Source organism: Oryza brachyantha, chromosome 1 (assembly GCF_000231095.2).
Source record: "Oryza brachyantha chromosome 1, ObraRS2, whole genome shotgun sequence".
NCBI classification, from domain to species: Eukaryota; Viridiplantae; Streptophyta; class Magnoliopsida; order Poales; family Poaceae; genus Oryza; species Oryza brachyantha.
This window is the reverse complement of record NC_023163.2, coordinates 18,110,761-18,132,603: the sequence shown is the minus strand read 5'-3', so window position 1 is coordinate 18,132,603 and position 21,843 is coordinate 18,110,761. Positions and strand designations below refer to the sequence as shown.

At 40.9% G+C, this 21,843-nt stretch overlaps 4 protein-coding genes across 5 annotated transcripts; 1 reads left to right on the top strand and 3 right to left on the bottom strand.

Moving 5' to 3' along the window:
• Positions 1 to 209: 209 nt before the first annotated feature.
• LOC102711120 (pentatricopeptide repeat-containing protein At4g36680, mitochondrial-like) lies at positions 210 to 1,747 on the bottom strand. The gene has a single exon (XM_040528073.1). The coding sequence runs from the start codon at positions 1,593 to 1,595 to the stop codon at positions 477 to 479; it is 1,119 nt and encodes a 372-aa protein (XP_040384007.1). The 5' UTR covers positions 1,596 to 1,747; the 3' UTR covers positions 210 to 476.
• A 937-nt stretch (positions 1,748 to 2,684) lies between these two features.
• LOC121053248 lies at positions 2,685 to 3,625 on the bottom strand. The gene has a single exon (XM_040519850.1). It carries the CDS (start codon positions 3,576 to 3,578, stop codon positions 2,874 to 2,876), a length of 705 nt encoding a protein of 234 aa, XP_040375784.1. The 5' UTR covers positions 3,579 to 3,625; the 3' UTR covers positions 2,685 to 2,873.
• A 285-nt stretch (positions 3,626 to 3,910) lies between these two features.
• On the bottom strand, positions 3,911 to 6,768 carry LOC102710740. Its single transcript, XM_006644307.3, has 7 exons — positions 6,660 to 6,768; positions 6,378 to 6,532; positions 5,798 to 5,880; positions 5,330 to 5,488; positions 4,741 to 4,851; positions 4,569 to 4,635; positions 3,911 to 4,472 (listed from the first exon to the last, which is right to left on the bottom strand). The coding sequence occupies exons 2-7, from the start codon at positions 6,520 to 6,522 to the stop codon at positions 4,201 to 4,203; spliced, it is 837 nt and encodes a 278-aa protein (XP_006644370.1). The 5' UTR covers positions 6,523 to 6,532; positions 6,660 to 6,768; the 3' UTR covers positions 3,911 to 4,200.
• Positions 6,769 to 8,085: 1,317 nt separating this feature from the next.
• On the top strand, positions 8,086 to 16,023 carry LOC102710447 (zinc finger CCCH domain-containing protein 8). 2 transcript variants are annotated; one of them, XM_006644306.3, is made up of 12 exons: positions 8,086 to 8,399; positions 9,987 to 10,228; positions 11,176 to 11,229; positions 11,307 to 11,405; positions 11,501 to 11,560; positions 11,645 to 11,860; positions 12,702 to 12,739; positions 12,834 to 12,880; positions 14,673 to 14,782; positions 14,863 to 14,916; positions 15,041 to 15,187; positions 15,536 to 16,023. In XM_006644306.3, exons 1-12 carry the CDS (start codon positions 8,225 to 8,227, stop codon positions 15,653 to 15,655), a joined length of 1,362 nt encoding a protein of 453 aa, XP_006644369.1. In that variant the 5' UTR covers positions 8,086 to 8,224; the 3' UTR covers positions 15,656 to 16,023. The 2 variants fall into 2 exon arrangements, with proteins under 2 accessions (XP_006644369.1, XP_040375907.1); XM_040519973.1 differs by having other exon boundaries at positions 11,173 to 11,229.
• The last annotated feature ends 5,820 nt before the right edge of the window (positions 16,024 to 21,843 follow it).

Genomic DNA, 21,843 nt, shown 5'->3' with positions numbered 1-21,843 from the left:
GGTTAATTGAGAATACCCTTCGTTATTCGCAATAATGGCATAGAAAACTTTTTCCAATAAAACCATTCTACTACACAAATATGCGATCTAACAAACGCAATATCAACTCATGTGAACCATTGGATATGCTATATTAGACGGCTCACATGAGTCTCAAGGTACACCAAAGAAATCCTCAAAATTTTGTTATATTTTTGCATCATTTGATCAAATTCGTAAATAGCCAGCAGCATCCATGAATTTGTGTGAAACTCAATGCAATAAAACAAAACTATTAGATGTGGTTGTGGAAACAAGATCAATCGTTACAACGAGATATGATGCGATTCAAGAAGCTAATTTGACAAAATTATAGCTCGTATCCAGAATTTGCTTATTATCGATCTAGCCTAACACATTTTAATTGAACGATGAAATTGCTAATCTAATGAAGTATTCATAAGTAACTAACCACAAACGCAAATTGCTGCGAGAGCTCACGCGGACATCGGCGGCGGCGTCGCCTGCTCGTCGTCATCCCCTTCGACATCATCGTCCTGTTCGTTGCCGGTCAGCCCAGCCAACTCCTCGAGCTCCTTCCATGGCCCGTCAAAGCGGGCAGGGAACTTCTTGCGCAGGCCGACCACCACCCGCCTCGCCGCCCGCCCCTTGCCGGCGTCCCTGAGCCCTCGCACCAGCGTGCGCACCGTGCCCAGGTCGGCCACCTTACTCCGCTTCATCGCCTCGTAGAACACGTCGTCCGCCTCCGACCATCTCCCCGCCTTGCACAGCGCCGCAACCACGCACGTGTACGTTGCGCAGTCTGGCGCCAACTTGTCCGCTTCAGCCGCCGCGGTGCTCCCCTCCTCCAAGCTCCTGTACACGTCGAGCATCTCGTCCACCCTCCCGTGCCGCGCCATCGCCCGCATCAGCCCGTTGTAGGAGACGACGTCCGGCCGGAGCCCCGCATCCTCGCGCATTGCGCGGATCAGCTCCTTGACCTCTTCCACCGTGCCGCTGGTAGCCTTGTAGGTGATCCTGACGTTGTGGGCGGGGACGTCGGGGATGATGCCGTGTTCGTCGACCATCTGGCGCCACAGCTGCTCGGCGCGGTGGGGCTGACGCTGCTTGTAGTAGGAGTCGATGATGCTGGTGAAGAGCTGGATGGATGGCGGCGGGGACTCTCTCTGGAGGAGGTGGATGGCGGATTCGGCGCCGGAGGCGATGCACAGGGCCTTGGCGTGGATAGCTTCCGTGGCGGCGTCGCGCGGGACGGAGGGGTGCGCCTCGAGGAGGGACGGCACCAGCCCGACGAGGCGGCGGCGGCGGAGGAGCGGGGCCAGCAGCCCGTTGAGGTGCGCGGCGGTGGGCGATCGGAGGGTGCCGAGGAGCACGGAGGCGCGGTCGGGGAGGCCCAGCGACGAGAGGGCGGAGACCGCGGCGACGGAATGGGACGCCACGTGCGGCGCGAGGGCGGCGTCGATGTCGGCGAGGCGACCCGCGCGAGCGAGGCTGCGAAGGTGGTCAATCGAGACGGGGAGTTCGGTGGATCCGGCGGGCCTGGCGACGGTGTCCAAGAGGCGGCGGCCCGACGCGGAGAGGACGGCGGCGGCCATGGCTGGGAGCTAGATCGACCTCCGGTTTGGGTGCTAGGGTTTAGAGGAGGCTTGGAGTGAAGGCAGGTTTGCCAAGCAGGAGTGTTTGGCAGTTGAGAGAATGGGAGGATGTGGCATTGTGCTGGAGGCCCACTTCCAATTTTCCGGCCCAAACTTTCCAAATCTTGTATCCTCGCGTTTACAAATTTGTGGAAATTACAGTATTCAGCTTAACGGAAGTCCTGAAATTGATATGTACGTGGGTAGATTTAATTGTTTTAGTTGGAAGTTATGGAAAAAGTTAGACCAACACGACAAATTCTGTAGCTGTATGAAAGACTAATGGATTAAAATTCTGTAGCTGCCAGCTTGCCCTGATGACTTAAACTAAAAGAACAGTTTGACATTGTTGACGAGAATGCTCATCACTTTGATAGATAAATCAATTGTCAATCGTTATACTATTTTACAAGACTTGTAAACCAAAAACTGTCTGTTTGTTCTGAAAAGGCCATTTTCAACCAATGTTGTAGCTCATCGCACCCGCAAGCATGCAAAAAATTGCCTGGGTTAGTTTGGGGCACCACGAGTCTATGAAGAGAGGAAGAGTTCCCATCAACAAATAATACTTGTTCTGACTATTTTGCCTTCAAGAATTGTGGATATATAGGACATTGGTGTCCATCTTCCGTAATGAAAAATCTGCTTAGGTATGGTTTGCACTTTGCAAGATTCCAGCTACACATCCAATTTTGCACCAAACCTATAGCAAAAGCTTCTCTTTGCATTTGCACTTAAATTCTACAAACTTTTTGCAAACTCTCCAGCAAATGAACTTCTGTGCCCCCATGCTGTAGCAACTGGATTCTGATCTAATGACGGAACCACTTCATAGATGCTACTCCCTCCGTCCCATTTCCAAACTTACTCTATCAGGTGAAGGTTTCAGGTATGAAACAATCTAGTGAATTTGCATTGACATGATTTGATGATTATTTACAGGTTCCTAGACATTGTGATCTTTCAGTGGTATTAAACTGTACCGAGAACTTGTGATGGTATATTACTGATTAGTGATTACTGAACTCGGGATTTTTGGATATCAGATAACCAATTTTCCCATCATTTCATTTCAACACATATATCAGTATTTCATTCTAAACAGATTTCTCAATGATAACATCACAACCTCAATCGCGTACTAGAGATCAAACAAATGGATGAAAATGTTTCGGAAAATTCTACCTTGGCATGGTGAAAACCAAGGAAGCATCCAAATTCTTCTCGGTCCTCAATGTCTCACTCCTCCCATTCTTCGAGAAGCTTCTCGACTAGCTGCGCCAACTCGGTGGTGTCCGGCTGCTTCATCGCCGCCTCCAGCGCCCATGCCTCCTCGATCCTCGCGTCCTGCAACATAGCGTCCCGCACCGACTCCCGCAGCTTCAGCGAGATCCGTATCCCGTCGATGGCCATCTCCCGGAGCGCAGCGAGCGCGTTCTTGGGGTCCTCGAGCCGGCAGAGCCCCGCGACGGCGACGGCGTAGGTGGCGCTGTCGGGCCGCTGCGGGGAGTCGGGTCGGCAGAGCCAGCGGACGACGGAGGCGGCCTCCCGGGGCCGCCGGCGCGAGAGGAGGTGGCCGAGGAGCGGCGTGGCGAGGGGCAGCGGGGATGGGCGGAGCGGGTGGTGGCGGATGGCGGTGAGGAGCGCGAAGGCCGGGGTGAGCGTGGGCATGGACGCGAGGTGCGCGGCGAGAGGGGAGAACGGGAGGCGCTCCGTGGAGCCCGGCAGGAGGAGCGCGGCGGTGAGGAGGCGGCCGGCGGCGGGGACGTTCCCAGCCGAGATGAGGCGCGGGAGGAGCGCGGAGATGGCATCGAGGTCGGGCGGGGAGAGGGGCTCCGGCGGGGGCCCGGAGGCTGGCGCGGACGTGCACGCGCCGCGAAGGATAAGGCGGGGGGCGTCGCCGGCGAGCGGCGGCGCGAGGCGTAGGAGGAGGCGACGCAGCATCTTGTATCCTTGGTTTGCCAAGCACGAGTGTTTGTCAGTAGAGAGAATGGAGGATGTGGGCCCGTGCTGGAGGCCCAGTGCCAATTTTCCGGCCCAAATCTTGTATCCTTGCGTTTACAAATTTGTGGAAATTAGTTTATAATATTAATAAGAAGTATAAAGGGCAATTGCAAAATTTACAATGAGACCACCACTATCTTAATATCGGTAACTGTTTCAGTTGGAAGTTATGGAAAAGGTTAAACCAACACGACAGATTGCATGACCAATCAAAATAAAATAATCTGAGATAATAGCTGAGGTTTTGACGATACCAAATATGAAAATAGGCATGCCAGCAAAAACATCGGAGCTACTATTATTCTTAGCAACTAGAATCGTGGTCAGTACCACAATGTCCTATGCTTCATGTGACAAATTTCATACAGATGAAACAAACAGAGCAATTGCCCAGCAAATGAGACGTCGAACTCATTCTTGTGAGAGCTACAATTGCTCTAGGGTAAATTTTGCAGATAGATAAGAGCCTCTTAATTAGCCTATAAGTGGGTTGGTGGGCTAACCCACTTATACCCTTAGGCCTGCCCACGCGGCAGACAGATCCTGCGAATGAAAATCCATGCTAAGCCGTAGTAGCACCAGCCTCCTCTTTCCTCTTGCGAGCCCACCTTGGGCTAACCTCGATAAGACGGTGCGGCATTAGTTGCTTCTCCTTTCTGGTCAGCTTCTTATAGTTGCTGACTCTGAGTTTTGCAATCTTCGCCTCTTCCTCGGCAGTAGCCTCTCGAACCACTACCGTAAGTCTGCACCTCGGTCTCACCATGACACCACACCGTCCTTTGGCATGGTAAGACAACCTCTTCAGGTAAAGTCCTTTCCCCACAAAAGCCTCTTCTGTGGTATCAAAGATAAATGGAAAGAAATGAACCACAGATTGAAATTGTTATGAATAGAGGGAAAAATGGTCTTTTTTTTTTCTTAAAATCTTACCGACAATAAGTTTATCAGGATCCAGTCCGTGATTGCGAGCTGCATTGGCACGAGCAGAATGAATCACCTGCAATGATTGTTAGGAAGAAATTATCATAAAAAATATAAATGGTCATACTGACCCTATCTGGCACAAGCAGTTGCAGAGCAGAAATTTTGTTATCTACAGAACCTGATAGACAGTTTTCGCAGCCCTTTTAACTGTCACTTGCAACTGCAATAAGGCATCTTCCACACGCATTCCTCGAACCAGCTTTGCTACCAGATTCACCTTCTTGGGGCTCTAAAACAGCCAAAAAGTAAATATAGAGAGATAAGCATTCTCTTGATCATATTAGTGAAAGAATATGGGCACTAAACAAAATAAAGACAGTCTGTGCTACCTTGATACAACGATAACCTACATGCAGATGCTAAATATTCCAATCAAGCAGGATAATAACTGGGGAACAGCTCAGCAAACGCTAGAACTGTACCAGCTATATAACATTAAGCTATGAATGAGAAGCTAAAACGCATACTGGACGACATCTGCAGCTTCTTAAAATGGGGGCACTAGACATTGAAAGATTGCTCCTTTCATATCCCCTTTTTTACTCAGTGTGCTTTGCCACCAACCATTGAACGTTCCATTTAAACATGTTAGAGGATACAGAAAAAAGTTTAATGCAGCTAAGGAATGACATTCTGCATGATCGAAGTTTGACTGTTGGTGACCTAAAGTGGGCATAAAGCTGTAGATAGTGGTTCATTGTTTTTACCTGCTTGATATCCTTCTTGATGGCCTGGACCTTCAGCCGCTTAACTATCGCTCCCTTTTTGTCAGTTCCTTCTCCCTCACCAATTGGAGGTGTCAAAGGAGAAGAAACAGGAACCATAGCATCATCTGCAGCAAGCAGGCTCCTTGTGGTTGATATTCCCTACAGGAAAAAATGCCAAATATATATGTAAATAAGAGTGTGAGCAAACTTCAGCTGGTTTACTTTCTGCCAAACATAGAACAAGCAAAAGACATTCCATTACAAAGCAAAGTGATGTGATCATATATTCGTAAGGCTTCAATATGAAACCGACAGAAAATCAGCTACTTATGGAAGCGCTCTTCAAAATTTGATCAACATCGTGCAGAGGCAGTTGCAAAGGCATGATTTTAATTGTATCAGAAAATCAACTTGTATACAAAAGCATAAGAAGAGGAAGTAGCATGAACATGCAGAAGAGTGCATTACAGCATTGCGAATCAGCTGATGGAAGTTCACTGGGACTCCCCTGGAGGCAAAAGCTTGTGCCCTCAGAAGGTTTGCATATTGGCCTACATGGTGGCAGATCGTTCATCGTTATTGTTAGCACGCAATGGAAATATCAAGAACAACATGTTTTCACTACGCTAATTACAGAAATAAAGAGACGAGCTTTAAACAAAATGAAATTGACAAGATATGTTATGCATTCCCCCAAACATAAAGTCTTGATAATACGCCAGATCATTTCAAATTGTATCAGAGTTCAACACAAAAGCAGATACTACAAAAACTAAGGCCAGCACAGATACAAAAGCAATAAGGACCAACACGGAGCGCACCTGATAACAAAACATTTACGAGAAGACTTTAATAACAACTGAATCCAAAACAACAGAAACAACTGTATTTATCTTTGAATAAAGAAAATGGCATTCTCATTAACCTCAGCTAGAAATCGCCTAAATTCTGTGCTCCAGGTGAGCATTCGGATCATGTAGTAAGTGCATATCAGAACAATTTATAGCTAAATGAAGCCTAAGACCTACAGAAAAACGGGCACACACACCCAAACCAAATGGAGCATTCACGCTGCTGCTGCTGCTATAGCTGGCCGTGAGCACACGGCCATCCTGCTTCGCTGCTGCCTCCGCCGCCGCGCCGAGCCGGCGAAGAACGGCACGAGCGCCGCCCGCGACCCGCCAGCCCACCATGGCCAAGAACCTGCGACGACTCCCACCCATCATCATTACAAAAAGGTATACCCGGGGGGCAAATCCGCGTGGTGGAGACACGGCGGCGGTGGCAGCGAAAGGGAAGACGTGCACGCCGTCGAGATTCAGCAGGTTACCTGGTCTCCTCCTCCTCGGGTGCTTCAGCTCCCGGGGAGAGGGGAGATACGGCGACTGCGATGGAGGAGACGGCGGCGGCGGCGGCGGCGAGGTGTGCGGGTTTTGGGGTGAGTGTGGGGGTTGGGCTTCGAAATATCGTGGGCCTGAACAACAGTTTGTTGGGCCTTCTCCTTGAGCTCTGGTTAGTGGAGTGGTTTTTCTCTTTGGGTCCGTGTATTTTGTCCAAATTCATGCACTGATTAGTTCGTGAAAAAAAAATTTAGGTGTTACGTCGGACGGACATTTAATCGGATGTCGGAAAAAGTTTTCAGATATGAACGAAAAAACAAATTTCATAGCTCATCTGGAAACTGCGAGGCGAATCTTTTAAGCATAATTAAATTATCATTATTATATATGGGTTATTGTAGCACTTACGACTAATCATAGACTAATTAGGCTCAAGGGACTCATGATTTCCTACTAACCGTGTAATTAGTTATTTCATTTATACTTAATGCGCCATTTAGGTGTTTGAAGATTTGATATGGTGTTTTTAGAAAATAAGTTTTGGAACTAAACAAGCCCTACTTCAGACGTGTCCTAAACAGCTAAATAATGTATTCTTTAGTGTTTACTTATGCTAGGCACCTCTAGGTGCGAAAGAGCCCTTCAAAGCAGGTAAAATAGCAGACTATAAGCCAACTATAAGCATATTTTAAGGTGATAAGAAAGAAGAGAGAAAAACAACAGGCTATACATTTGTAGTCAGCTGTAGCACGGACAAAAAACATTTGTGTATCACATATAAGATCGGATATTAATGGTGTAATATATAATTGCTGTATGAATTGACTATTAAGTTAGCTATACCCAAGTTGTATCCGGTAGTTAGAGCAGGTTCAATAGTATAGCCAACTACTAGCTCTAATTTATCTATAGTCAATCTAATAGCCAATTTATACAATAGTTACCTACAAAACATTAGTATATGGTCTCACATGTCATACACACACCGTGTCTTGGAGTCTGTATGCAGCTGGCTATAAATTAGTAGCACATCTCTCTTCTCTCTTATCTCTTTAAAATATGTTTATAGCTGGCTTATAGCCTGCTATTATACATGTTCTTAGAGCAAGTTCAATAGTATAGTTATCTACTAGCTCCAAATTCATCTATAGCCAATCTAATAGCCAATTCATACAATAATTACTTATAATACATCAATACATGGTCCCACATGTCATACATATATTTTATCTTGGAACCCGTGTACAGCTGGCTATAAATTAGTAGCCCTCGTCTCTTTTCTCTTTACTTTTATCTTTTTAAAATATACTTATAACTGGTTTATAGCGTATTGTACCTGCTCTTAGCTATGCTAACTTGCTCTTATACTAGGTTGCACGTAAAGAGAGGTCGAATGACAGAAAAGGGCTACAGACAACTTCGTGTGTGTGAGGACACTGCAAGTGGCGTGCGAATCCAGTCGAGAGCTGAGACGGCAACCGCGGCCACCCCCTCACCCCCACCAAACCGCCGCTCCCCGCGAGACCAAAACCCTAGCCGCGTCGGGCCGCCGGTGATGTCGGACAGCTTGTACCCGTACGGCCACGGCGCCGTGGGCGAGGGTGCGGGCGCGGCGGGGTACTCGTCCTACGAGATCGACCTCATCGCGGCCCGCTACGGCGGCGGCCCGCTCACCAACCCCTCCTCGGCCGCCGACGCGCGGCCGGTCGGCGCGAGGCGATCCACGGGAGGTGAGAGCCCCCCCGCCCCCCATCCACCCCTCTTCCGTTCACGGGTGTGGTTCACCTGGGTTCCTTTGGATAATGCCACTGATTTGAAAACCGTATAGATACACGGATTGGTAAAGTAAGCGTTTGCTATGGCTGCTTGTCGGTACGAGAGTATGAGATTGAGACTGGATGGGGGAAATTCCCCAGATCAGTTTTTACTGGCAGAGAGCATAAACAGTGGCTGGCTGCTGTTACCATTACTTTTAGCTTGTATTTTATTCCAACACGGTTGTTTATGAACATTTTACCACACTATGGGCATCAGTTAGCTATATATTTCAGTCAATCAAAATGTAGTGGATAATGGTCACGTATAAATTATAAAATAGTTTTGTACTAAGCAATCCATTTGCCGGTCTCATGTTGTGTCGGTTGTAAATTATTTCAAAGGGCTGAGGCAAGTAAGGTTCAAGGTTTTTTTTTTCCTGTGTGTGAATGTGTGATGGAAACACTTCGGGATCACTAAACTGTCCACTCTATCGTGGGATCCATGTTGAAATTGTGTGGTAAAATGAACTGAAATTTCCCCACAGATTTTTTGCATTGTACAGTTGTACACCGGAAACATGTGGATTAGTGGATATGCCTACAGAAGATTGTTAAATTTATAGGAATTGATCCCACAGGGACATTTAGTCATGTAGCTGGTGCCAGAAGGTTAAAGTTTCGGCTCCACCACTGATCTTCACTAGCTTCTCGGTCGGAGGTGCTTCTGATGAATCTTCCTTGAGTAGGAGTGTAGGACAGTTGGTGGAGCTTATATGTATTCATTGCTTCTGTTGCTCCTCCAACTTGGAGGAAATTATTTTGGTACTCTTTTGTATTCACTGCTTCTAGCAGTGAGAGCCCCAGGCACTTTGTGTGCTTTCTGACTTCTCAAACATCTTGAAACTTTGCACATATAGTGCTGTTAGGAACAATTCATCTTTAAAGTTTGAGAGCACAATACTTAGCAACTATAGGCCGCGTTCGTTTGAGGCCCAGTAAGTTAACTTACCCTAGCACGGAAAACATAGTAATAGATTAGTACATGATTAATTAATTATTAAATATTAAAAAATATAAAATATATTAATATGATTTTTTAAAACAACTTTTCTATAGAATTTTTTTGCAAAAAGTACATCATTTAGCCGTTCGGGAAGCGTGCATGCGGAAAACGAGGGGATAAGTAACTTAGAGGGGGTGGCTGAACGCGGCCATAGAAGATATTAAAAGTTTGGATCCTATAAAGTTCACTATTGAAATGAAGGGTAGAAGAAACCATCTAGTGACTTCCTTGTAGAAGGCATCATTACTTATCACATAAGCAATATCCATTGATATTTTTGTCACTTTACCATCATGATAGTTTCTCAGTCCTTGGTTACTTCGATTGTTTTGTTTCCTTATGTAGTGATCAGTTTGTTATCCTTAGTCCTTTTGTCTATATTACTATTACTATTACTATTATTACTATCTCTATCTCTATCTCCATCACTATTATCCTTTCTTTTGTTCTTTTCTAATACATGTAGCTTATAAAGTTCTTTTGTATATCTACTATAGTTCGCTATCATCAGCCAATCATGGGGAGTCATAGTACTGTTGAACAGATTGAGGCTTTATACTCTTCAAATACTATGGTCAAACGCCCTAGGCTTGAAAGCAGCCTTCCTATATATCCACAGCGACCGGGGGCAAAGGACTGTGCCTTCTATATGATGACCCGGACCTGTAAATTCAGAGATTCCTGCAAATTTGACCATCCACAATGGGTTCCAGAGGGTGGGATTCCAGACTGGAAAGAGGTGATCGCCTGTCAATGCCATTATTTATAGAGGTCTATATTGTATAATAATGCATATTCTAATACTATTTTTAAGGTGTATATGTTATTTCAAAAACCAAAAGTGTGTTACTGTTAGCATCGCTAGTAGCAAAAACAAAAAGAAAATAAAGAAAGCTAAGGGTATAACTGGTGTTTATAATGCATATTTCTTTGAACCAAATTAGACGAAAGAATTTTGGAATCCAAGCTTCCATTAATTGGATTGATGAAATGTGGTTGTGATGGGAAACCAGATCTTTTGGACAAGAAAATATGATTGTGTGAATTTGTGGCATATCTTTAGTGGCTACTCTTTTAATGGATCAACACACTGATCTCGTGTAAGGGCTATATTGACCATTTGTGCCAACACCATGTTATTGTGTTACCTTACAGCATTAGCAGTTGAGCTAAGATTTGTGAGTAGGACTTTCCCAAGTGTGAATTTCATAATAATGGCATAAAAGTATAACTCTTTGTTGATCATGTGGCTTATACCTTTGAGCTTGTGGTGCTCTTGTTCATGCATACATCAGTGTTAACCATGCTTCTTACCTTTTCTATTATGGAAAATCTCTGGTTTGATCTGGTCGAAGCATGTTGACATTCGTCCGACAAATGCATGCTGTTACAGGAGTAAACTTGGGTTGCACAGGCATTGCAGTGTCTTCAAAGGGAACTTTATTTTTTGGGGTGGGAATGTGGTTATAATAAATTATAAAAACAAAAGTCTAGCTCTTTCATTAATACATTTCCTAGACTATGTTTTTTTTAAAAAAAAGAGATCTGGCTCTGGTTAGGTTACCTCATGCAATTTGGTGTTTCTTAGGTTTCCAAAATAGTTATTATAATGTTTGTGGTTGTACATTGTGTCTTGTTATCCTCGAAATTTATCCCTTCTGTTTTGCATTCTTAAAACTTAAGCAGGCTGCAAACCTTGAAGAATCCTACCCAGAACGACAAGGGGAACCAGATTGTCCAGTAAGGAGCTCATACCCCTATTGTGGAATCCATCTCAACTTACCAATATGTTCATAATATTGTTCTTGATGATGCAGTTTTTTATGAAGACTGGTAAGTGCAAGTTTGGATCTAAATGCAAGTTCAATCATCCGAAGGGAAGGGTTAATGCATTAGCATCTGGAAAAGGCAATGAAGTAAGTTGTTTCCATTTTCTAACTAGAATACTAACATTATCATCCCAATTGCTCAGGTCTCAATCTGTGTGTGTGTTTTTTTTATGAAATTGCAGAAGCATCCAAGTGCAGATAGTTCTATCTTACCAGTGAGGCCTTCTGAGCCGATTTGTTCGGTAAGAATCCATTTTACCTTTTTCTTTTGCTTATATAAGGCATCAAGCTTAAAACCAAATTTCAGTTGTGCTTCTGTACTTCAGTTCTATGCAAAAACAGGCACATGCAAATTTCTTGCAAAGTGCAAGTTCAATCATCCAAAGGATATTGAAGTACCTTCAGATCACAATGAATCTGAAAATGCAGCAACCGTTGAAGGAGAAAAGGATATTGGTGCTGTAGATGATTCGATTTCAGTGAAGATGTCAACTCCGATTGCCGCACAAGAGTTTAACTCTAAAGGACTGCCTATAAGACCAGTAAGTCCTTATCAAGTGTCACTTCTTTTTGCAGTGATTTCTTTCCTGACAATTTAGCAGTAAATTTTAGTTCTACACCCAATAAGGACCACTGTGAATTATGTAATGCAATATAAACGATGTGGAGCATGCTGTATGCTTAGATTCTGCATATCTTTACGAACTCCTGGTATATGGATTGGGTATATAATTCAGGCCGCGTTGGTTCACCCCCCTAAGTTAACTTATCCCCCTTATTTTCTGCGCACACGTTTTCCGAACTGCTCAACTGTGTATTTTTTGCAAAAGTTTTTTATAGGAAGTTGTTTTAAAAATTCATATTAATCTATTTTATATTTTTTAATAATTAATTAATCATGTACTAATCTATTACTACGTTTTCCATGTCGGGGTAAGTTAACTTACCCCCACACAAACGAACGCGGCCTCAGTCAGTCTGTTTTTCTGGGTATTGATATGGTTCTGAAACCTATCAAAATACTGGTGTACCTTAGTCGTGTATTCACTTTGTCGTGAAATGTAAGGCACCCTTATTTTAAGGAAAGTAACCTTTGTACTTTTTATTAATAATTTAAACTACAAATATATATATTTACGTCACACATGTGATATCATTGTAACCTTATTTTGAAAGTACTTTCTTATGATGTTAATTTTGTAGTTGGTAATATATTATGAAAAAATAACAGTCCAAGTTCTGTACCGAAGACAATGTAAAAAACTTATAAGCCTTATATTTTGGGATTGAGGGAGTTTACAGTGAAACATTTCTGTCTACTGGACCTAGGTGAAATACCTTTTGCCTGTTTTGTTTAATATATTCTCGTCTCCTCCATTGCAGGGTGAAGTTGATTGTCCTTTTTATATGAAGATGGGCAGGTATCCCATTCTTGCTATTTTTAGTTGGCTTTGGCACTTCTACATGAATCTGGAGACATTTGGAATCTCATATTTCCTTTTTTCTCGTGGACAGCTGCAAGTTTGGCTCTTCTTGTCGATTCAACCACCCTGATCGTCTAGGTTTGTCACTCATGGTCAGAACTAATTATGTCCCAAAATTAAATGTATCATGACATGAATTTGAGGTAGCCCAAACTCTTTTGGCCTCCCTTTACTTCTCAGAAGGAGCATGACAACCATCACTAGCTGTTCATCTTTTTAATTTCCCTCCATCCAACCTGGTCATCACAGGAAGTTAAAGGAGGCCAAAAGAATTTGGGCTACCTCAAATTTGTGCCATGATAATACTAGTTCATTTTCTGAAGGAGCATTGTTTCATAATATAAGTTCATCGCAGAAATCAAGGGTATACTCGTGGCATAGTTTCACATTGGTTGCACCCCCCCCCCTTTTTTTTTCTCTTCACTGTTGTAAAAGAGCCTGAGTGATTGTTATCATGCCACTAGGTCTGGGTTTTATCTGTTTGTTAACAATTAGTTTGTTAGTACATGGATATGCGGTTAGGCTTATCTATTGGACATGTGGTTTCTGAGCTATAGATTCACTAGCTGAGGTTATCTGTTTATGTGGATATGGAGAGTATCTCTTTAACCCCTAGTTGGCAGCAAGGGATAGCCAAGTACTCTACTATCTTACCCACATGTTTTCTGATCCATCCAGACTCGTGCCTTCCCTTCTAACCTGTTCTTATCCACCAAATCTCATCTTATTCATCCCAAACCCATGTGACAGTAAGATAGAAATTGATATATATTGCCATTAACCTTTTCTTATGCTGGGTGTGGGGCATGAATTATACTGTGAAATGTAAGGAATACAATGCATAATGCAAAGGAGAAATATCTATCCATACCAAAAAAACCTTAAGGGTTCTCTTTTATACCAGAGCATGTGAAATGACCCTTTTGCCCTTCTTCTCCTCCCATTCCCTTCCATTTTCCTCTTCCAACCTCATTCTGGGTAGCAGTGGCACATTTGACCTTGCCCTAGCAAAGGCACCGCCATTCATGCCTATCCCGACGTCTAGCATGGATCAAGCTCCTCTCAGACAGCAGCGGTAGCGCCCAAGCTTCTACCTAATAGCAGCGGCATGGATCGATCTCATTTTGGGCAGCGGTAGCACAGGTCAACCTCCGACATTGGGAGACAAGGATGCCAGTTACCATCTTGGGACTTTCTGATCGGCATAGAAGAGTGTAAATTTGGAACTAGTTTTTTTTTTCTTGCTGAAAAGGAATCTTTTGTGGTATTGATGGGAAATTTTGATTTTACTTGCGGTATTTATTGGCACCCTCAAGATTCTGTTATTTTATTATTTTGGTCAAATCTTTGTGATATTGATGGATTTTTTTCTAAGAACGAAAGCGTATGGCATTCATTCTGTATTAAATGTTTTTAAAATTCATTGGTTCAAGTATCTGACAAGTGAACCTTCTGATATCTGATGTAAATATTACCAAATGACCATATCTTGTTATGAGATGCAGCACGGTTGATGACAATAATGAAGAAATTAAACAATACTAATCAGGTTTTACTAACGTGATCATCTCCGACGGATAGTGTATTCGAAATTGTATCCTTTCTACTGTACCTATATAGTCAGTATCCTTTCTACTGTCCTATAAAGCCAGAACAAGCAGAAAAATGCCATATCAACCAAACTAGCTTTTAATTTTATATTTATTCAAAACTATCAATGCCTTGAACTTAATATCTTCAATCTGACAACTTGGGAATGTCTGTTGTTGCATCTAAAATTAAATAAATCTCTGATATTGAGCATGCTTCTTACATGATTGAATCTTTTGACTTGACATGTATTTTTATGGTACTTTTGTGCTCAATGCAGTTTTAAATTTTCCACTGGGTCAAACCATTATCCCTACTCCGGAATCCATTCTGCTAAATCCAGCTGCAAACTTCATGCAAAGCTTTGATTTTCATGCAGCACGATTACCAGTAAGACTGAATAAAGGAAATTAAAGTTGGAAATAGGTGCTGCAAGATAACAAGTTGATATACTCTTTTGTAAAATGCAGGTTGGACCTGGGCCAATCGCCTATCCCCAGAGGCCTGGAGCAACTGTTTGCGATGTATGTTATATGACAGTCTCCTTACTATGAATTACCAACCAGCTGATTAATATCTTCCAATGTATGAAATCCCGACTGTGCCTCTATAATGTTATGCTGTTTTCCATTTTCCTGGTTAATGCAGTTCTACATGAAGACAGGATTTTGCAAGTTTTCTGACCGATGCAAATTTCACCACCCAATTGATCGTTCTGCCCCTGATCGTTCTGTAAACTGGGAGCCTGCTGAGGACTCTCTGCAGCTTACTCTTGCTGGCCTACCAAGAAGAGAGGTAACATTTCAATAATCCTGCTAGCCTGTTAATAAAGTAGATTCATTAATTTAATGAATTGTGTTTCTGAAACTTCTTTCCAAAGCCTGGTGGTAATACCTTGGTACCTTTTGGGCTGTTGTCCTTTCGACTTTTTGCGCATGTTCTCCCGTTGGCATTGATCTTAATAATGTACTGGTAAATTGCATATTGTAAAAGTCTTTGGTGCATTTTTTTTTTGTTCTTTGGTTTGTGTTTTTTTAAGTAAAAAGGTGTTGCCATTTATTCGGCCTTTCATTCGGCTACTTGGATGCATTCTTGGCATGTACTGTCGGGTAGCATTACTTTTGATGCCTAATACACATGCAGGATGCCGAGGTATGTGACTTCTACATGAAGACCGGAGTGTGCAAGTTCGGTATGCAGTGCAAGTTCGATCACCCACCCCCCCAGGAGGCTATCGCTAAGGTGTCAAATTCAGGCAGCTGAGAAGAGAGGTGGATAGATTGACGCAAACCCGAGTCAAATCAATGCTTCATTCATTCCTCGCTACGTAGCGAGTTAAACACGAAACTGCACTGCTGGTTTGGTATATCGTCTTTGTAGATCTGTGTGGCATTGCATCTGCTGATGTATTCCCTTTTATTTGTTTGTTTTGGCTGTCGCATTTTGGGTACATGCACCTGTGGGTTTGGGTGTTCATGTGCAGGTGATATCACTAGATATAGGAAAACTACATATGCTATGGTGTTTTTATTAATTTTGATGAGCACTTCTAACTAAAATACATTCGTTACCTTCGTTCTAAAAAGGATGACGTACTAGAATGCTTGACAAACCTTGAAATATTAAATCATTTATAGTCACAAAAATACAGTGATTTAAAACGTGAATTATATTAGTAGATTTATAATGAAAAAATGTCCATATTGTTATATTTTTAATATCTCCATAAACATATATTTTGATGAAATAGAATGATAAAATGTACTTCCTCCAATTTGAAGTAAAATTGTCAGAAATAGATCAATTTCCACGTACTTACCTACCATCAGATTGAAATCGAGAAATCTTAACTTCTAGCTGTCAACTAACAACTAATTTTACATTAATAATGACTATTTTAGTTTTTTTTCCTTCTTATCAATATTTTTGCATCTGGATTCTAGTAATATCCTTCATAGGTCAGTAGTATGCAGAGTGGAAATGTCATTTTTCTTGAGAAGGCACTACTTCTGTTCTATATTATAATACTTTCTAGGTTTATGTGTAGATTTATCCATGTATTAATATATATGTTTTGTACATATGAGATTTAGTAGTATATAAATAAATTTAGGTAAATTTAGAAAGTTTTATGACGTGGAATGGAGGGAATGCTACTTTTCCAAGGCAATATTGGAGAACCGTTGGGAATGTGTCGAACAAAGGGTGAAAAAGGAAATTCGTAATGGATTATTGGTGGATATCCTATCTAGGCCGTGTTTGTTAGGTGGGTATAAGGTGACTTATGTACTAGCACGAAAAACGTTAAACGTAGTAATCAACGAAGTAATAGATTAATACATGATTAATTAATTATTAATTATTAAAAAATATAAATAAATTAATATGATTTTTAAAAATAACTTTTCTATAGAAAATTTTTACAAAAAATACCCTGATTACAGCTCGAGTAGCGTGCGCGCGAAAAATAAGGAAGTCTTAGTTAACTAATGCATGATGCCGAACGCAGCCCTAGCCTTAGAACAATGGTAAAGGGGGCTAAACGACATTGTTTCTGCTCCACCTTGAAATGTCACGGGGTCATTTATTTGGTTCTTTTAGAAAAAAAATAAACTACAACTAACTTAAAAAGCTCAAATCAACTTTAGGCTCCTTTGATTCAAAGAAAATTCATAGAAATTTTAAAGAATTTATTCATATAGCAATTTTTCATACAAAGCCGTTTGAATCAAAGAAATAAATCCTATGAAATTACTATGGAATGTCTCTTTCTATGCAAGTTTTGAAGAAAATATAACAAGAGGTTAGAGCCTCATAGAAAAAAAAATCCTATGAGTCTTTATCTCTTCTTAAATTTCTGTGTTTTTCCTGTGGTCCAATCAAACGGTCATTCCTATGTTTTTCTTGTGTTTTGTAATCCTCTGTTTTACACTTACGGAATCATATGTTTTTACTATTTATTTATTTTTCTATTCTTGTGATTAGAAGCGTGAAAGGCGCACTTAAATCGGTAGCCATCGGCCCTTCATGGTCTTAGGGCGGTGTCGTGGCGAGGCCTAAACGCGTGGCAACGCGGTCGCTCGCTTCGCCGAGCAAGTCGGCGGCGGCGGCGACCCCGTGTTTTTGCCTGCCTGCACGCGAGTTGGTTGGTTGCGCCGCGTGCCCGGAGTCCGGACGGGTCGGCTGCATCTTGCTGATCATCACTGTACCGAACACCGAACTGGTGATTGCTACTGAACTGGATGTGACGTCACCGACACTGTGTGTGTCAGTTAAAGAGGGCGTCCTTTCTGATCTCACTTTATGGATGGTGATGATGACGATGGAACGGTAACGGATCGAGTGTTTTGTTTTTGCTCCATGCGTAGGCACTTCAGTAGTTCATGAGATATTAAAATATTTTATTTTATCCACCTAAGTTGTCAAGTTAGAATTTTAAATTGATTAGATTTTGATTCCAAATATTTGATTGGCTATAAAATTATCGGAATGATTAATATATTACGAATCAATAAAAATACTTATAGTATGGTGCAAGACTTAAATGCTAGACGAGTTATACTTATATTTCGAGATTGAGGGGTACTGTGGATGTGGATAGCATTGCGAAAGAATAATACGACGGTAACCTTGAGCCATGAATAATGCAGCTCTCTAACCGAGCCTAGAGAGCTGCATTTATATTACTTTTTCAGTGTCATGATACTTTGTTTTTCTAGTTTGTTTAACATATTTTAAGGTTTAAAATAAAACAACTATAATACTCCTTATAATTATTGTACGGTGAGGAACGAGTGGGTAGTTAGGAATATATTATGGAGAAATTTAAATGAGAAGTAATTGATGAGATAAATAGTAATTTAGATACCATCATCCCATCTTTTTGTTTATACTATTCTTATAAGCTAAAACTTAAACTTTCAGCCATAAAATAAGAGTTAATTTTGAGATTTTTTCACTATAGTTTATTTTCAAGACTAGAGTTTTAGATCATTAATAATACGTATAATTTTTAGCCACAATTACAACTTCGCCATAAATTGTTAGCCACAAGTGCCATCGAGTTAGAAGAGTATAATTTATTATAATCACAGTAACCAATTAAGTATCTATGTAATAAAATATGACAAGGCTAACATATAAAGTAGCAAATTCTGATTACAGTAGGAGCTAGCCAAACAACCCCAGAGCCTTTAAATCAGTTTCTAAATCCGCCACCGCCGATCTAGCAACGCAGAGAGAAGCTAGCAAGAGAGGGACCAACAACCACCTACGCGATGGTATCACTGTCAGGCCCATCATCAAGGCGGTTGATTTTGATTTGATGGCATCATAGTATTGTGGTTGCCGCCATGCCATGTCAGCCACATCATCACACCAACAAAACAATCGCATTTTATGCAATGTCTTGAGACTTGGTCAGCCATCCAGACTAGTAGTATAATTTGATGGGAATGATGATGTTCGTGATGGAAAGATTATACACGGTGAGAGAGAAGGGAGGAGAGAGATATACCACTAACACCGTACGTGTATAATACTGTCAAAACTGCCAAACAAAACATGCAAAAACCGAGCAGTCCTAGTATAGTGTCTTCTGCCTCCACTCGGTGGCTTTTGTTTATGTTTATAAGTCAAAATTTAAATTTTAACTTTAAATTTATAGTTGATTTTAAGGTTTTTTATCGTAATTTATTTTGTGTCTTATATGAACACATATATATAAATTTATTCACAAATTATTTTCATCTATAAATATACCATTTGATATTTTTTAAAAACTAGTATATCGTCCATGCGTTGCAACAAAATTTTATTAAAAATATATTATTAACATGTTATTAAAATAGAGTTAATAAAAATGATCTGATATATATGTGTCAATTATTTTTTCTTTCAGAAAAAATAAAAGTGAGTTAGAGCAGGTACAACAGACTATAAGTATAAGGTGGCTGTAAACATATTTTTTTGAGAGAACACAGTACAACGCAGACGCTCACAACGCACGCACACCCTTCCTGGAGAACGCACGCACGTAAACCCTACCCCTATGAGCACCTCCGAAGTCTGGCCGACACATCCTGGAGAGATTGATGATGTCACCATAGGCGTCTCGCTGAGGACGGATACGTCGCCTACCACTGAAAGCACGAAGCCATTAGAATCCTGAAAAATTCGCTTCAACTAGAAGTTGAACTGAGGACCTCAAGTGCTACTAAGGCCTTTGTAACCACTAGACCACATGCCCTTTCGCGACTATAAACATATTTTAATGAGATGCGAGAGAAGAGAGCAGTGAGTTATAGATTTATAGCCAGCTGCAGCACGGACTCTAAAAAGTGTGGGTATGATAGGTGAGACTATATGTTTTGTAGATAACTATTGTATAATTAGATATTAGATTGACTATAAAATAATTGGAGCCAGTAGTTAGCTATATTATTAAACTTGCTTTTCGTGATGAGATACTAGATAACATATTCACCATCACAACTGGTACGATCAACAGAGTCTACTGTACAAAAGATGGCAGCCTCCAACTGGAGGATTCGCATCGTGCCGCGTGGCCGTTGCGTGGGACACAGCCGTCCCGTCCCGTCCGCCTGGAGCCCTGGACAAGACGACGACGCACGCGGCCCAAGGGAGGGATTGATTATCTTCTCCTGCGCACAATCAGCCGCCGGCTGCGTATTTTAGCATTGATTATTTCCTGCTACGTGGAGCACAGCGGTGTATTTTTATAAATTATATATATATATATATATAACTTGATCAATTCATATTTATTAAAGTAAGGAGTTAATTTTATTGTGCATATCATATAAAATAGCTACAAATAAACCAAACACTTCAAAGAAAAAGAACGCGGCCCGACCGACTAGCTCATGAGCGAGTATACTGACCCTCTCTCTATTTACTCTCAACATTCAAAAGCACACATTTGAAAACTTACGAGCCCTCTGAGATGCCATCGAACAACCAAACATCTCTATCAAATATATATATATATATATATATATATATATATATATATATATATATATATATATATATATATATATATGTTGGTATAAGCTCTTCTGATATAAAAGCACCGTAGAATCATTCACATAGATACAAAGACATTAACACGATATATATTACGGAAGCATAATAAGCCAACAATAAAAAACATCTTGACATCTAAATAACCATAATAAATCACATGAATAAATGAGTGTTTAGATACTCAACTAACATTAATTTCAATATTTATTATATGGTGAGGACATATCAATATAACCATAGATAAAAAGAAAACAATTGGTTCGATTGGATAATCTCAGGAAGCGAATTCCTTAGAAAGCTTCTGAAAAACCCGACAGGCTTAGTAGGTTGCTAACCCATAAAGGATCATGAAAATATAAATTCATAAACAGTAATTAGTGAAATAGTAAAAGTGAACAGTAAAAGAATCCAGTAAACAGTTTTCTGGTACTAGCGAATAGTAATCAACTCTAACGAATAGTGTTGTGAACTGTTATCCAGTGTAGATTCAACCATACCGAAGATCACAATTGGCACTCTAATAATAGTCAATTAAATTTTTTATTGTTGATTTGGTATACAATTTCTATACAAATTGGGGCAAGAGACAAGAAGAGTTGGAGAAAAAAATTATCCAAGGAACAATACTCTCCTTAGTAATAAATTAAATTTTGCATTAAAATACTAGAATAATACAAAATAAGACAAGCAAAAAATTCCCAAAATATATTCTTGTGCTTCATATGTTTTTTATTTAAATTTATAGGTATTTGGTGGAAATGTTTTGAGCTTGTTGTCATCTCCAAAATCGAATAATTCAACTCTATAATTCATAGACTTCTTTGTGCATGCAAATTAAAACAGGTAAAGGAGATAATAGATCCGGTAAATAATTATCTTTTCCTATATATATATATATATATATATATATATATATATATCTGTGTGTGTGAGTATACATGCTTCCAACGGTGGAATCTCACCGCAAATACCGAACTAGTAAAACAGAATATCTGCCAAAAGGAGTCACATGCCTTAACAATTTTGTATATTTAATTCCTCACCATATTACAAGCCAAACAAAAGCATTTCTAGAAATTACAGAATGAGATATATAACTTTTATGTAGACACTACACCGATATTATTTTTCATATGGATGGCCTCAAGATAGACACAAATACACAACTGTATTTCCCAGAGAACTGCAGAACAACCAAACAGAAGGCCACAGAATCACAAACCACAAAATAAAAGCTAGCCATTTGTCTATAGTAGATATAACACAACACAACATACTCTACAACTTTCTAATTCAGAGATGCTTTGATTCAATTCTTATGACCGTCTAAAGACTTTATGAACTTCGAATACACAAAAAGATCACATATTCAGACAACCAATTTCATAAATTTATTCCTTCTA

Coding starts and splice junctions, on each gene's coding strand:
- LOC121053248 (XM_040519850.1), bottom strand. CDS start 3,578: ATGCTGCGTCGCCTCCTCCTACGCCTCGCGCCGCCGCTCGCCGGCGAC.
- LOC102710447 (XM_040519973.1), top strand. CDS start 8,225: ATGTCGGACAGCTTGTACCCGTACGGCCACGGCGCCGTGGGCGAGGGT. Junction 12,740..12,833: donor TTTTATATGAAGATGGGCAG/GTATCCCATTCT, acceptor TCTCGTGGACAG/CTGCAAGTTTGGCTCTTCTT. Junction 14,917..15,040: donor CTGGAGCAACTGTTTGCGAT/GTATGTTATATG, acceptor TGGTTAATGCAG/TTCTACATGAAGACAGGATT.
- LOC102711120 (XM_040528073.1), bottom strand. CDS start 1,595: ATGGCCGCCGCCGTCCTCTCCGCGTCGGGCCGCCGCCTCTTGGACACC.
- LOC102710740 (XM_006644307.3), bottom strand. CDS start 6,522: ATGGTGGGCTGGCGGGTCGCGGGCGGCGCTCGTGCCGTTCTTCGCCGG. Junction 5,489..5,797: donor ATCAGCTGATTCGCAATGCT/GTAATGCACTCT, acceptor TTTTTCCTGTAG/GGAATATCAACCACAAGGAG. Junction 4,473..4,568: donor TCCTGATAAACTTATTGTCG/GTAAGATTTTAA, acceptor TTGATACCACAG/AAGAGGCTTTTGTGGGGAAA.